Below are 11,832 nucleotides of genomic sequence, written 5' to 3' on the forward strand. Positions count from 1 at the left end.
CACACTCGGGCTGGTGGCTCTGCTGCCATCATCCCTGCTGGGACGTGCTGTTCCCCTCGGCACTGCTGCCTCTCCCCTTGCCATGGGGCAGTGGGCCAGGGACGCGGGAGAGCTGGCTGCAGCTGGCTCAGCTCCCCATGCCCAGAAAAGCCCAAGCCGCCACGTTACCTACCACCCACAGCTCTGCCATGGGCTGTTGTCCTGGCTGCCCCAGCTGCCCCCTACTCACTGTGTCAGGCCTCTCGGTGAGCCTGAGGATGGCCCTGAGCACCAGGGTGGGCATCCCCAGGCACTGGCTCTGCAGATACGTGGGGAAGATTGCCAGGGCACAGTCCAGCTCTTCACTGAGGCCAATGCAGCCCACCATCTGAAACACACGCAACGGGAGCTGGAGAGGTGCAGCGCTGGCTCCAGCCGTCAGCTCAGGCAGGGCAAGGCCAAGCCTGAATGGAGGCAGCAGGGACTGCGGAGAGCCCCCGTGCCCCACACCACACTGGTTGCTCGCCTTGCTCCTCCGTGGTACCAGCCAGAGCCCACCTGCTGCCCCAGCTGCCGCTGCAGCAGCGGGCATGGGAGAACTGAGCATCGGAGGGAGCTTGGAGCAGTGCCATCAGGCTCACCTCAACAAAGAAGACCATGGCGACCATCTCCCAGGAGGGGTTCTCCACATAGAGGAGCTCTGCCAGATGGCGGAAGATGGTGGAGCGCAGGGATCTTGGGGTCTTCATCATCTCCCTGGAAGGGGGAAGGAAGCACTGTCAGGCCTGAGCCAGGCGGGCACATCTCTGGGGTTCGCACCAGTGTGGTCATCACTGGACTGCAGCACTTTCTGCAAGCAGTGGGGACCCCCTGCCATCAGCCCCAAGGGAGGGGGTGGGGTGGGGTGCACAGTCCCCCAGGAGTGTGGAGAAGGGGCTCTCACCTGGCCACGATGCGCACTCCCATGAGGTGGGTCTGGGCACTGAGCAGCATGTCCCAGCCACCCTGCGCCTCGATGGCCAGCATGTGGCTCTCAAGGCCCATCCTGCAGAGCAGCACCGTCATGGCCCGCACCACAGACCTGCACGAGGAGAAATGCTCAGCTCCCACCGGGACCCCTGGCTTGGCTCCAGGTGGCTGGCAGGGACGAGCGGACAGGGATGGCGCACCTGATAGGAGCAATCAGACCCTGTTGGTGGCCCTTCCAGAAGATTTGCACCTCCTTTGGCGCCAGCTCTGTGGTGAATGACACTTGGAAAAGCAGTGCCAGGAAAAGCCGGGGGAAAATGGCTTCCGCGTCCCGTGGGCAGCTGGACTGCAGGAGGATCTTGCTTATGGTCCTGGCTGCCTGCAGAAGACACCAGACACGGACATCTCCCTGACCCCTGGGGAGGCCAAGGCTTGGGGCGGGCATGGAAGGGAAGGGGTGGCCCCAGAGAGCTGAGAGCAGCCCCGGAGGTCAGTGAGGCCTCATCCAGCAACTCACAGCCAGGGAGAGGATGCGCGGGTTGTCCTTGGTAGAGGCGGAGGTCTTGTGCAGCGACTGGTTCATCATCACGTTGATGAGCTCCTGCAGCACCTTCTTCGCAGCCTGGGGCTCAAAGAGCATCACCGTCCACATGGTCATGGCGACACTGTGGAGAACCAGGGCTCTGTCAGTGGGGACACCCAGGAGTAAGGCCGGCCTGAAGTCCCTTGGGAGGGTATTGGGGCCCCTCTGCCAGTGTGAGAGCAGCCCTAAAGTCTGGTGAGCCCCGTACTAGGTGCATGTTGGGGAGCACTGCAGCAGGCCGGCCACCACCTCGCTGGGGTGTTTGTCTGCCAGCACGCGCAGGGCCCTGTCCAGGCTGTTGATGGCTACAAGCATCCTGATGGAGGGCAGGTTTGTGTAGATGGCGCGCACGATCTTCAAGACCTGGAGAGGAGACACAGGAGGGAGTGGGGATGTCAGTCGGGTGAGCGCGGCTGTTTCCCCAGCTCCCACTGGGAGCTGCTTCTGTTCCCGTTGTGGTATGCCAGCTGGAGATGGTGTCAGCGCTGGCCAGGTGCAGAGCCGGGGGAGGAACGGTGCCCCGGGGGCTGGAGCATCAGCTGTGCCACCCCTGGGCAACTCACCTGCCCCGGCTGGAAGGCAGGGCCCAGCACAAGGACATCCACCATGTGGGCAGCCACGCGGATGCTGTAGGTGCTTGGGTCTCTCATGTTCTTGATGGCTAGGAGGATGATGTCTGCCCGGTCAGAGGGACGGAGGTATTTCGTGAACTTCTGCGGCATGAAGGAGAGGAAGGGAGATTTGTCACCTAGAGCATCCCCCAGAGCATCTTGGCTGTGCAGGGAGTGGGACGCAGAGCCAGGCTGCACTGGGCAGATGGACGGTGGGGGTCAGGGTGCCATGGGGAACCAGAGCTCACTGGAGGCCTTTGCCTCGCCCCTGCTCAGGATCGGCGCAAGCCCCTGCTATCGCCATGCATCGGGTGTCCCTTCGCTCATGCTGATCCCGCCAGCCAGGAGCTGAAGGCCCTTCTTACCAAGAAGATTTCTCTGGCACTGCTGGTTTGCAAAAGCTGCTGGGGCTGCCTCGCTTGCCAGACCTCCTGGTGCTCCAGCTGCCCTCTGTCATGTGGCCAGCGCTGCCTGCCTGGGGAGGAGAAAACCCGGGGTGCTGAGAGAGAGGGTGCAGAGCTGGAGGTGCAGTCTGAGTGCTGGGCAGAAAAGGCACTGGCAAAGGACTGGAACGCCCTGACAGGTCTGTGGAGCAGATACGCAGGGAGGGTCCAGGGCTATTGTGAGCAGGGCTGAGAGGAAATGGCTCTTCAGACTGCAGGCAGGCAGGCAGGTTGTATGCGGCTTTCTCTGGCCAAGGAGGGTGGCCACTGGCTGCCCATGCTGGGGGGGACCAAGCCCGACACGGCCTCTCTTACTTCTCTGCTGCAGGATGAAGGTGTGCAGGTGATGGAGAGCGACTGCAGCCTCGTGGCGGGTCCTCTCATGCTTGCAGGTGCAGCAGAGAATGAGGTGCCCCACCAGCAGCCCCAGTATGGCAAACTGATGACTCTTGGAGCACTGGTGTCTGAGGACTATAGTTTGTGCAAAGCAGGAGCAGACCTGGGGGAAGAGAGGCAGTGCAGGCACAAGGTGAGGCCGGTCACAAGGTGAGCCGCAGCTGCTCCCAGAGCAGCCGGGCACCAGGCCGGAGCAGGGAAGCCAAGTTCCTGCCTGTGCCTGCGGCAGCCCTGCCCTGCCCGGCCCTGCCCTGGGAGAGAGCGTGGACAGGGCAGGGACAGGGCAAAGACTCCTGCTCCCAGCCTCCTGCTGACTGGGTGCCCAACTTCCCCAGGAGGTGCCAGGGCTCCGGGCTGCAGGGACAGGGCAGTGGGACTGCCCAGACCAGGAGCTCGGTACCTGTGGCATGGAGCAGGTGGTGGTGAATTCGATCAGCGTGGCAATCTGCGCCACGGCCCTCTCCTGCACTGCTTCCCTCTGGGACTTGGTGAAGGGCAGCAGGACCTGGGAGGAGAAAAGCTGCTGGTGTGCCAGGGAGGTGGCATGGCGCAGCACGGCAGAGGCAGGCTTGCTCCGGGGCAATGCCTGGGATGGGGCATGTGTCCTTCTTGCCTCTCGCAGCAACCTGCTGCGGCCAGGCAGGTCGCCGCATCCCGCTCCTGCTGCTGCCTCTGCTGCCTTCCACTCCTTCCCCCTCAAACAACGTCCCTCCACCCCCCACCCAGGGACCCCAAGGCTTTGTGGTGACCAGCTCCCTGGGGAAGGGTGGTGGGGGCTCTGGGATATGTGCCGTGGTAAAGCTGGAGGGGGAAAGCCCCAGGGCTGGGCTCCCCTTGCCAAGCCAGACAGGCAGGTCTGTCTGGGCGGGAGTGTTGGGCAGGATGGGCAGCAAGCACGGCTGCAGAGGTGGGGTGAGCTGTGGCAGGAGAAGGGGCTCTGGCAGCAGCCAGGAGGCAAGGGGCTAGTGGGAGGGGCATGGCAGGGAAGGAGGGACATTGCCTGCCCCATTCCTTGCACCAGGCGCTGGGTGGGTCACCGCTGGAGCCGGGGGTCACTGCCCATAGGGACCCTGTGCCAAGGCCAGACCTGCAAGATGTTCTGCAGCTCCAGGATGCCAAGCGTGCCAGCACTGCATACCAGCGCCTGCAGCATGCTGTCCATCACGGCCATGGTCTGCGAGGGAGACAGAGTCTTGGGGGCAGCCCTGGAAGCCAGGGAGGGACGGCCATGGCCCTGCGGTGCCCAGGAAGGGACCCTGGGGCAGGGGATCTCCCCGTGGTTCACCCTGTGGCATACCATGGAGTAGAGGGAAGCCTCGGGGTCCTGGGTGTCCTCCTGTGGGTGCTGGTAGAAGATGCTGCAGAAGCAGGCTTGGAGGAGGCTGCTTGTCTTCTCCTCCAGAAGCAGTCCCACTCTGCTGCAGGGACAAAGGGGTGCTCTTGGGGCCCAGCCAGGGAGAGGCAGACTCTGGGGCTGGAGACCTGGCTCGGCTCCCACGCCGCAGGGGTCATGTCAAGCCCCACGCTACTGACACTCAAGTTGAGGGGGAAAACCCTGTACCGCCCCCTGCCCCTCCCTCTCAGACCCAGCACTGGGGATGCCCCCCATATGGGACGAGTGCTGTCGGGGCCACCTGGCACCGAGGAGGCCAAGCTGGGGGCCGGGGCAGGTACCTCATGGAGGTGATGGCCAACATGGCTTGCTGCCGCACCGTGGTGCCCAGGTCGTCAGTGGGCTCCTGTTGCAGCAGCACCTGGGGAGCACAGCAGGGTGAGTCACGTCAGGATGGGGCAGTCTCCTTCACCCAGCAAGAGCCTGCGGGGCTGGCAGAGCCCCGGCTGCCCCCATCCTGGCACCCCCTCCCAACCCAGCACTCAGTGGTCCCAGGCCCCGTGGTGGCAAGTTCTGTGCCCATCACGGAGCCACAGGCTGGCCAAGGGACCTGCAAACATCATTGGGTCCAACCCCCAGCTCCAGTCGGGCCACGCCAGTGGCTTTAGAACATCTCCAAGGAGAGAAACCTGGAGCAGCGCTCCTTCGCACCCCCCTACCCGGCCAAGCCCTCTCCTGCCCCCAGGGCTGTGCCACTGCCCACTGCCCCTGGGCCTGCCTCTTGAGGCCTGACTGCTTGTCCCCTCACCTGGATGGTGTCCACCACCTCGCACTGAAAGTCGCTAAGCTCGTCCCACACGCTGGAGTCCATGCTGGCGGTGTCGCAGACGGTGCAGATGGAGGCCAGAAACTTCAGCTTCTGGTCTGCTTGCTGCCAGCCGAGGAGGGGACAGAGGGACAGACAGCGCTGATGTCTAGCTATGCATTCGATCCCCATTATCACATTGTAGTCAACACGAAGTGATTCACTTCTGCTCGGGAAGTTAGGGTCGCCATACGCCTGTAACTTTGTCCTAATGACAAGTGCCCTTGAAGGAGAACTCCAAGCCTGATAAGGGGAACACCTCACCCCAGGAGGTGCCAACAGCCCGTTACTTGCAACAAAGGCAAGAAGCCAGCGGAACGAGACTGTAACTAGGGGCAAGGTAAAGGCAGCGGGGGGGGGGGGGGGCGGGGGGGGGGGGGGGGATCGCAACCACCCACTCCATTCAGGACTAAAGGACTCACCCTCACCCCTCCCTCAGACATGCAGTAAATGAAAAACACACTGTAACTTGAAATCAAAGCGAGAGATATATAGACCAACGGAAAGCTACCGTGCGTACTAATTACCAATAGCATCTTTTAGGCAGAGTTTGGAAAATACGTATGTATAACTAGACTGCATAAATGTTAATCTTGTTCTTCTGAGCTTTGGGCTTGCTTCGTAGAGCATCATCACCTAAGCCCCAGCTTTGCGCGAATCTGTAATAAAGAAATGCCTGGCCTCTGTGCGTCGGCTGGCTCTTGCCCAACGGGCGAAGGCGCACACTTTTTGGATAACAGTGTCAGTGGGGAGAGATAGCTGGGAGGGGGCATAGTCCCCAGCACCTTGTGAGCAGGGCATGTGGGCAGAAAGACTGGCCGGGAGGTAGGGGCACAGCCTCGTAGAAGTGGCCACGCATACCTTTGGTCTGATCCTGAGGAAGCCTCGGATGACGTCCAGGGTATTCTCTTCCTCCGTGGGCGCAGCCAAGTCCGAGTGGCAGGAATCTGGCGGGCACAGAGCAGGCAGGGCTGGGGTCAGGCCGTGGGGAAAGCGTGAGCCCTCCGCCCAGCTCCTGGGGATGTCCCCAGCCCCAGCTCAAGGCTGGGACACTGGTGTCCCCTGCGCGTCCCAGGGGTGAGGGTGCGATGCTGGAGGGCAGCACCAGGAGGGGGGCCCGGTGTGCCTGGGTGAAGGATGCACTGGTACCAGGGGCAGGGAGGGTCCCTGCCCCAGGGATGCTGTGGCAGGGCCGGGTCTTTGGCTGCTGCCCCATGGGAGCCTGGCTGCCAGCCTGGCCGGGGGCTGCGAGTCTGGGGCAGGGCAGGGCAGGGTGAGCAGCGTGGGCAGCCCCCTGCCCACGATGCCCTCACACTCACGCGCATGCAGCAGCGGGAACTTACAATTGTTGGGCTTCAGCCGCGAGCTGGGAGCTGGGGCAGCTCTGTCCTTCTCCTGCCAGGACTGCCTGGGGTCGCTGGCGGGTATCCTCGACATCCTGCGGCAGGGAGAGAGGAAAGGGGTGAAGGGAAGCCTGCACCACCCGGGGCTGCCCTGCCAGGGGCGGTGGGGCAGAAGTAGCTCTGTTCAGGGGGCTCCTTGCCACCAGCCTGCCCCAGCACCTTCCTCCCAGACACTGTGGGGGCAGCACTGGGTGACACGGCACGTCACAAAGTGCCCCACTGTGACCCTTCCTGATGCCCCAGGGCCCCACTGACCGCTCCTTGCCCCAGGGGGTTGGGACTGACTCCCTCTTCCTCCTTCTCCCTCTATGGGGCTGGGGTTCATCTAGACTGGGGGCATGCCACTTGTCGTAGGGACCCCTCTGTCACCTCGCTCCTGGGGCCGCACCCGCTTGTGGCCAGGCTGAGCTGGGGCTCAGCCCCCACACCGTCAGGCACGCCGAGGCTCTTCTCTCTTCCACCTGGGGCTCGGGACAAGGCCTGCGCGGCTCCCCTTGCTCCAAGGCTGGTGGGCACACAGGGACGACAGACGCCCTCCCGTGCGCTCAGCCGCAGCCACACAGACTGGCACTGGTGGGGTCACTCGGGTTACCCTGGTCACTGTTGCCATAGTGCAGGGCACTGTTCCATCATCCCTTGGCTGGAACCCGGGCGAGGGGAGTCTGGCCGGCCACCAGGAAGTCACCAGCTGCCGAGAACTTCAGGCTGTTGACAAAACCCACCTGGAGGGAACGGGGCAGGGTGAGGGGCTCCCGTAGCCGCTTCCTGCGACCCAGAGAGGGGAATCCCTGCCAAGACACCCCTCACCAGCCCAGCTCCAGCATCCCCAACTTCCCTATCCATACCAAGGGGATGTCCAAGAGGGGCTCCAGCTTCCGAAATCCCTCACCACACTTCCAGAGCTTCACACTGTCGCTGTGGGAGCCTGGGGCAGAGAGAGGAGACTGCCATGCACCCCAAACCAGGAAATGGAGCCGGATACAGCCCCCTGCACTCCCAAACCCCCTGCTCCGAAGTGGCTGCCACACACCTGTAGCCAGGAGGTCACTGTTGCGCAGGGCAGCCACCGCTGAGATCCAGTAAGGCTGCTGCAAGCCCTGGGCATCCTGCATGCCGTGTGCCTGCTGGGCCAGTGCCAGTGGCTTCTTCTTCGTCATGCCCCAGAGGGCTACAGAGCTGCCAGGGAGGGAAGGGGTGAGGGGGCTGAGGGGACACCACCTGCCACCCTGGGCATCACCCTGAGCCTGTGCTCACCCGTCATCGGCGCCGGACACCATGTGCTCCTCATTGATGAGCTGGATACAGTCAATGGAGCCCCTGTGAAGAGAAGGAGGAACTGCCTTCAGTTACGAGTGTGCTTCAGGGTTCTACTTAGGAGACAAAAGGTCACTGGAGCATCAGTAATCCCCAGGGTGCTGGCAGGCTCCCTGGTGAGGCTTGGCACATGCACGCCACTGCCCCAGCTGGATGCACCTGCCTGCAGCCCCCTCTCCCACCCTGGACCTACTGGTGCCCATAAAACACGAGCTGCGACTCCTCGGGGATCTTCCAGAGCCGCACAGTGCCGTCCCGTCCCCCCGCCGTCACACAGCACTCCCGGCTCAGGCTGTCCAGCCCTGTGATGACATCCTGGTGCCCGAAGCTGCAGGAGGAGATGGCAAAGAGCTGCTGCAAGCATGGCCTTCTGCTGCCTTGCCTCCCCCGGAGCCACCAGCGCATCCCATGGTGGCAGGGTCAGTGGGATCCCCCCCAGGTCTTACAGTGTCTCCACGTATGCATTCTCTGCCACATCCCAGACCTTGACGCAGCGGTCGTGGGAGGCGCTGTAAAGCTGGTGCGTGCCCTTCCGGAAGGACAAACCCTGCAGAGAAATGGACAGACATGGGCACCACAATGAGGGTCACTGAAGAGGACGCAGCTGCCTGGCCTTGCAGGCGTCGCAACTAATGCCTCTGACTCACCGAGATGGCATCATGGTGCCCAGTGTAGATGTGCAGGCGCTTGCAGGTGGCTGCATCCCAGATCATGATGAGCTTGTTCCGGTCTCCCGTGGCCTGGCAGACAGCAGAGGATGCCCAAAGCCTGCCCCTCAGGAGACTCACAGCCCACCCCAGCCCCCACTCCCACCCCGTGTGCTCTGGGGTATCCTAGGGACCCATTCTTGATTCCAATGGGTGTAGGGGCTGCCTTAATCCAGCAAGATATATCTGGGCATGAGACACTGCCCCGCAGGACCCTGGGAGGAGAGGCACTCCTCACAACCACCTCTGTCTCATGCAGCAGCACCAGTCCCCTCCCCATACCAGGTACTTGCCATCCGACGAGATGGCCATGCAGAGGACGTGGGATGCATGCCCCCTGTGCTGCTCCTCGGTGCCCTTCTTCCCCCCGGGCACCACACACAGCCTTTTCCCACTCTCGACCTCACCTGCAGGAAAGGCATCACCGTTACCCACTGGGAGCCTCCCATCACTCCAGAAAGTGCCAACAAGCCTCCCACAGATCCCAAAACAATGCATGGGCGCATCCCTGGAGAGGCCAAGGGCCAAGCCAATTCCGTGGGCATCTCCAATTCTGCTGCTGCAGAGTCCCCAGAGGGTTCAGGCTCAGGGAACAGCCAGTCACAGCCCCAAGGGAACACTTGCATTTGATGAGGGAGCCATCCTTGGAAGCAGAAAAGATGAACCTGTCATCTGGAGAGATGACCAGGCAGGTGACGGGCAGCTGGTGCCCCCGCAGCACACGGATGCTGGCTGGATCTGGAGGCTGCACCTGCAGGGAGAGCAGGATGTGAGCTGGGCTGCCCTGGCCCCTTCCCCAGGCACAGGCATACCCAAGCACAGTGCCCTCCCTTCTCCAGGTGTCAGCAACCGGCACCCAGGGCAGGAGAAGACCCGCAGCTGGCACTGCAACTTTGCCTGTGTTGAAGCATCTGCCGGCACTGGTGCCTAGAGCCCAGCAACCCCCCGGCACCGGGCACTTACGTCCTTGGCGAGCAGGCGCTGCAGCCGGCCCCTCTGCTCAAGCTGGGGGAGAAATGGGAGGCTCTGTGGAGGCGGCCCCAGCCCCGCGGTGGGGGGGCAGAGCCCGCCGACACCGGGACCGAGGGGCCGTGCCCGTCCCCCCACTCACCACGTCCTCCTTCAGCCGGTCGCCGATGAGATCTGCCGGCTGCGCCGCCTCCTCCTCCTCCTCCTCCTCTGCCGCCCGCTCCTCCTCTGCGGCAGACACGGAGCGTGAAGGACAGGCTCAGCGCCCGGGGCTGCTCCGCCGGGGGCCGGGTGGGACTCACCGTACTGACGGAGCTGCTCCAGGTACAGCTTGGCCAGACGCAGCTTCTTCTCCTGCGGCGTCTCCTCCACCTCCTCCTCCGCCACCTCCCTGCGCCGCCGCGGCACCGACGGACTGTGGGGACACGCGTGAGCGCCGCCACCGGCACCGGGACCGGCACCCCCTTGGCGCACCGCTTACCTCTCTGGCTCGGAGTCGCTGGACACCTCCTCGTCGCCGGGCCGCCGGGCCGGTACCCGCGGCTTCCTCTCGGCGGCCGGCGCCTGCGGGATAAACCGGGGTGATCGACGGGGCGGGACCGGGTACGGGACCGAGACGGGGACCGGGACCGGACCGGAGACGGGGACACCTCCGCGAAGACGCCCGACCGGGGCAGCCCGCCCCTCCCTCCACGCCCGGCCCGGCTCTCACCACCGTCCGCAGCCGCCGCCGCCCCGCCGCCCCACGCGGAGCCTTGCCCCTCCGGCCGCCCGCCGCCGCCGCCGCCATGCTGCCACCCCACGTGCTGCCCGCCCTTCCTGCAGCCGGCGGCCGGGCCACGCCCCCCCGCCCCTATTGGCTACAGGCAGACGAGTCCCGCCTCCCGCTGCCGCCCTGACGACCGTTCCCCGGAACCGTGCTCCTGTCTCGCCCCGCTTCCTAGTGGCGGCCCGCGCTGTCACTCCGGCGGCGGCGTCAGTCACTGTGCGCCGGCGCCGGCCCGCGCTGGCACCGCCCCCGCCGCGTCAGTGGGGCGCCTGCGACCCCCGCCCGTCATTCCAGCCAGTGCCCGCGCTGGGACCCTCCAGGGGTGTGGGGCGGGGGCTCCCCGGCCACCCCTTGCCGGGGATCCGCACCCCCGACCCCCTGCGTCCCCCCTGGAGACACCGCCCAGCTGGCGGAGCCACCGGGCCCGCAGCGCGGCCGGGTGCAGGAGCGGGGCAGGGGAAGGCCCCCACAACCAGCTCCACCCAGCCCCGCGGGGACCCTCGGCCAGCGCCAGCCGCCAGTGGGGCATGACCCCGGGTCCAGGCCCACGGCCCCTGGGGGTCCCAGGAACCCGTCCTTGGCCCTGCAGGGGACAGGGGCTGAATGGCATGGTGGGCGCGGGCCGCAGCTGCCAGTACGGCCACAGGCAGACGCACCTGCCTGGGGACACTCTGAAGAGCTAATTCCTGCTCTTGTGGCAGAAAGTCACTTTGTGCCATCAGGCCCTTTTCTGGGGACCTGGGGAGACCCAGAGGGACAGCATGAGTGCCCTTCAGCTGGCCACTGTGCCACCGCAGAGGGTGCCATCACCTGCGCCTGGGGCCTAGGCCAGGCCAAGCAGAGCAGCGATGTGTTCCTTAGCTGCCTCCCGAGATGAGTCCCAGAAGGCCAACCGCCTCCAGGCTGTGCATGGCGGCGGTGGATCCTCTTGCACCCCTCCCGGGAAACCTGTGTGCTCGATCGCCTCTCTGCAGTGCCCATACACCCACACACGCGGCACAGGGAATCACCAGGAAGAATGAAAGATCTGTGTGCGGTCGCAGGGCCATGATCTCATTGCGGTTACGGAGACATGGCGGGATAGCCTCCACGGCTGGGATGCTGTCGTGGGTGGCTGTGTACTTTTTAGAAAAGAGGCCAGCAGGGAGAGGTGGTGGAGTTGCTCTTTGTGTGAGGGAGCAACGGGAGGTCTCGAGCTCTCCCTTGGGGTGGGTGCAGGACGAGTCAAGAGGTTACGGGTAAAGATGAAGGGGCCCGCCAACACGCGGGATGCCGTTGTAGGTGTTTGCTACGGGCCACCTGATGAGGGAGGGGAAGCCAGTGAGGCCTTCTACAGACAATGGCAGGCAGCCTCACGATGCCAGGCCCTGGTTCTCACGGGGGACTTCAGCCTCCCTGATACCTGCTGGAAAGACAACCCAGCTAGGCTCACACAGTCCAGGAGGTTCCTGCAGAGCACCGACGGCAACTTTTTGACGCAGGTGGTGGAGG

At 64.3% G+C, this 11,832-nt stretch overlaps 1 protein-coding gene across 1 annotated transcript; it reads right to left on the reverse strand.

The window, feature by feature from the left end:
• Positions 1-7,148: 7,148 nt before the first annotated feature.
• LOC129784630 (U3 small nucleolar RNA-interacting protein 2-like) lies at positions 7,149-10,402 on the reverse strand. The gene is made up of 14 exons (XM_055806753.1): positions 10,285-10,402; positions 10,054-10,136; positions 9,875-9,987; positions 9,715-9,800; positions 9,567-9,608; positions 9,228-9,354; positions 8,886-9,010; positions 8,544-8,636; positions 8,343-8,443; positions 8,090-8,224; positions 7,837-7,899; positions 7,613-7,758; positions 7,428-7,507; positions 7,149-7,304 (listed from the first exon to the last, which is right to left on the reverse strand). Exons 1-14 carry the CDS (start codon positions 10,360-10,362, stop codon positions 7,212-7,214), a joined length of 1,365 nt encoding a protein of 454 aa, XP_055662728.1. The 5' UTR covers positions 10,363-10,402; the 3' UTR covers positions 7,149-7,211.
• Between the last annotated feature and the right edge of the window lie 1,430 nt (positions 10,403-11,832).

Source organism: Falco peregrinus, chromosome 5 (assembly GCF_023634155.1).
Source record: "Falco peregrinus isolate bFalPer1 chromosome 5, bFalPer1.pri, whole genome shotgun sequence".
Taxonomy (NCBI): domain Eukaryota; kingdom Metazoa; phylum Chordata; class Aves; order Falconiformes; family Falconidae; genus Falco; species Falco peregrinus.

Coding starts and splice junctions, on each gene's coding strand:
- LOC129784630 (XM_055806753.1), bottom strand. CDS start 10,362: ATGGCGGCGGCGGCGGCGGGCGGCCGGAGGGGCAAGGCTCCGCGTGGG. Junction 9,801..9,874: donor GGAGCAGCTCCGTCAGTACG/GTGAGTCCCACC, acceptor TGTCTGCCGCAG/AGGAGGAGCGGGCGGCAGAG. Junction 7,508..7,612: donor CAGTGACCTCCTGGCTACAG/GTGTGTGGCAGC, acceptor TCTCTGCCCCAG/GCTCCCACAGCGACAGTGTG.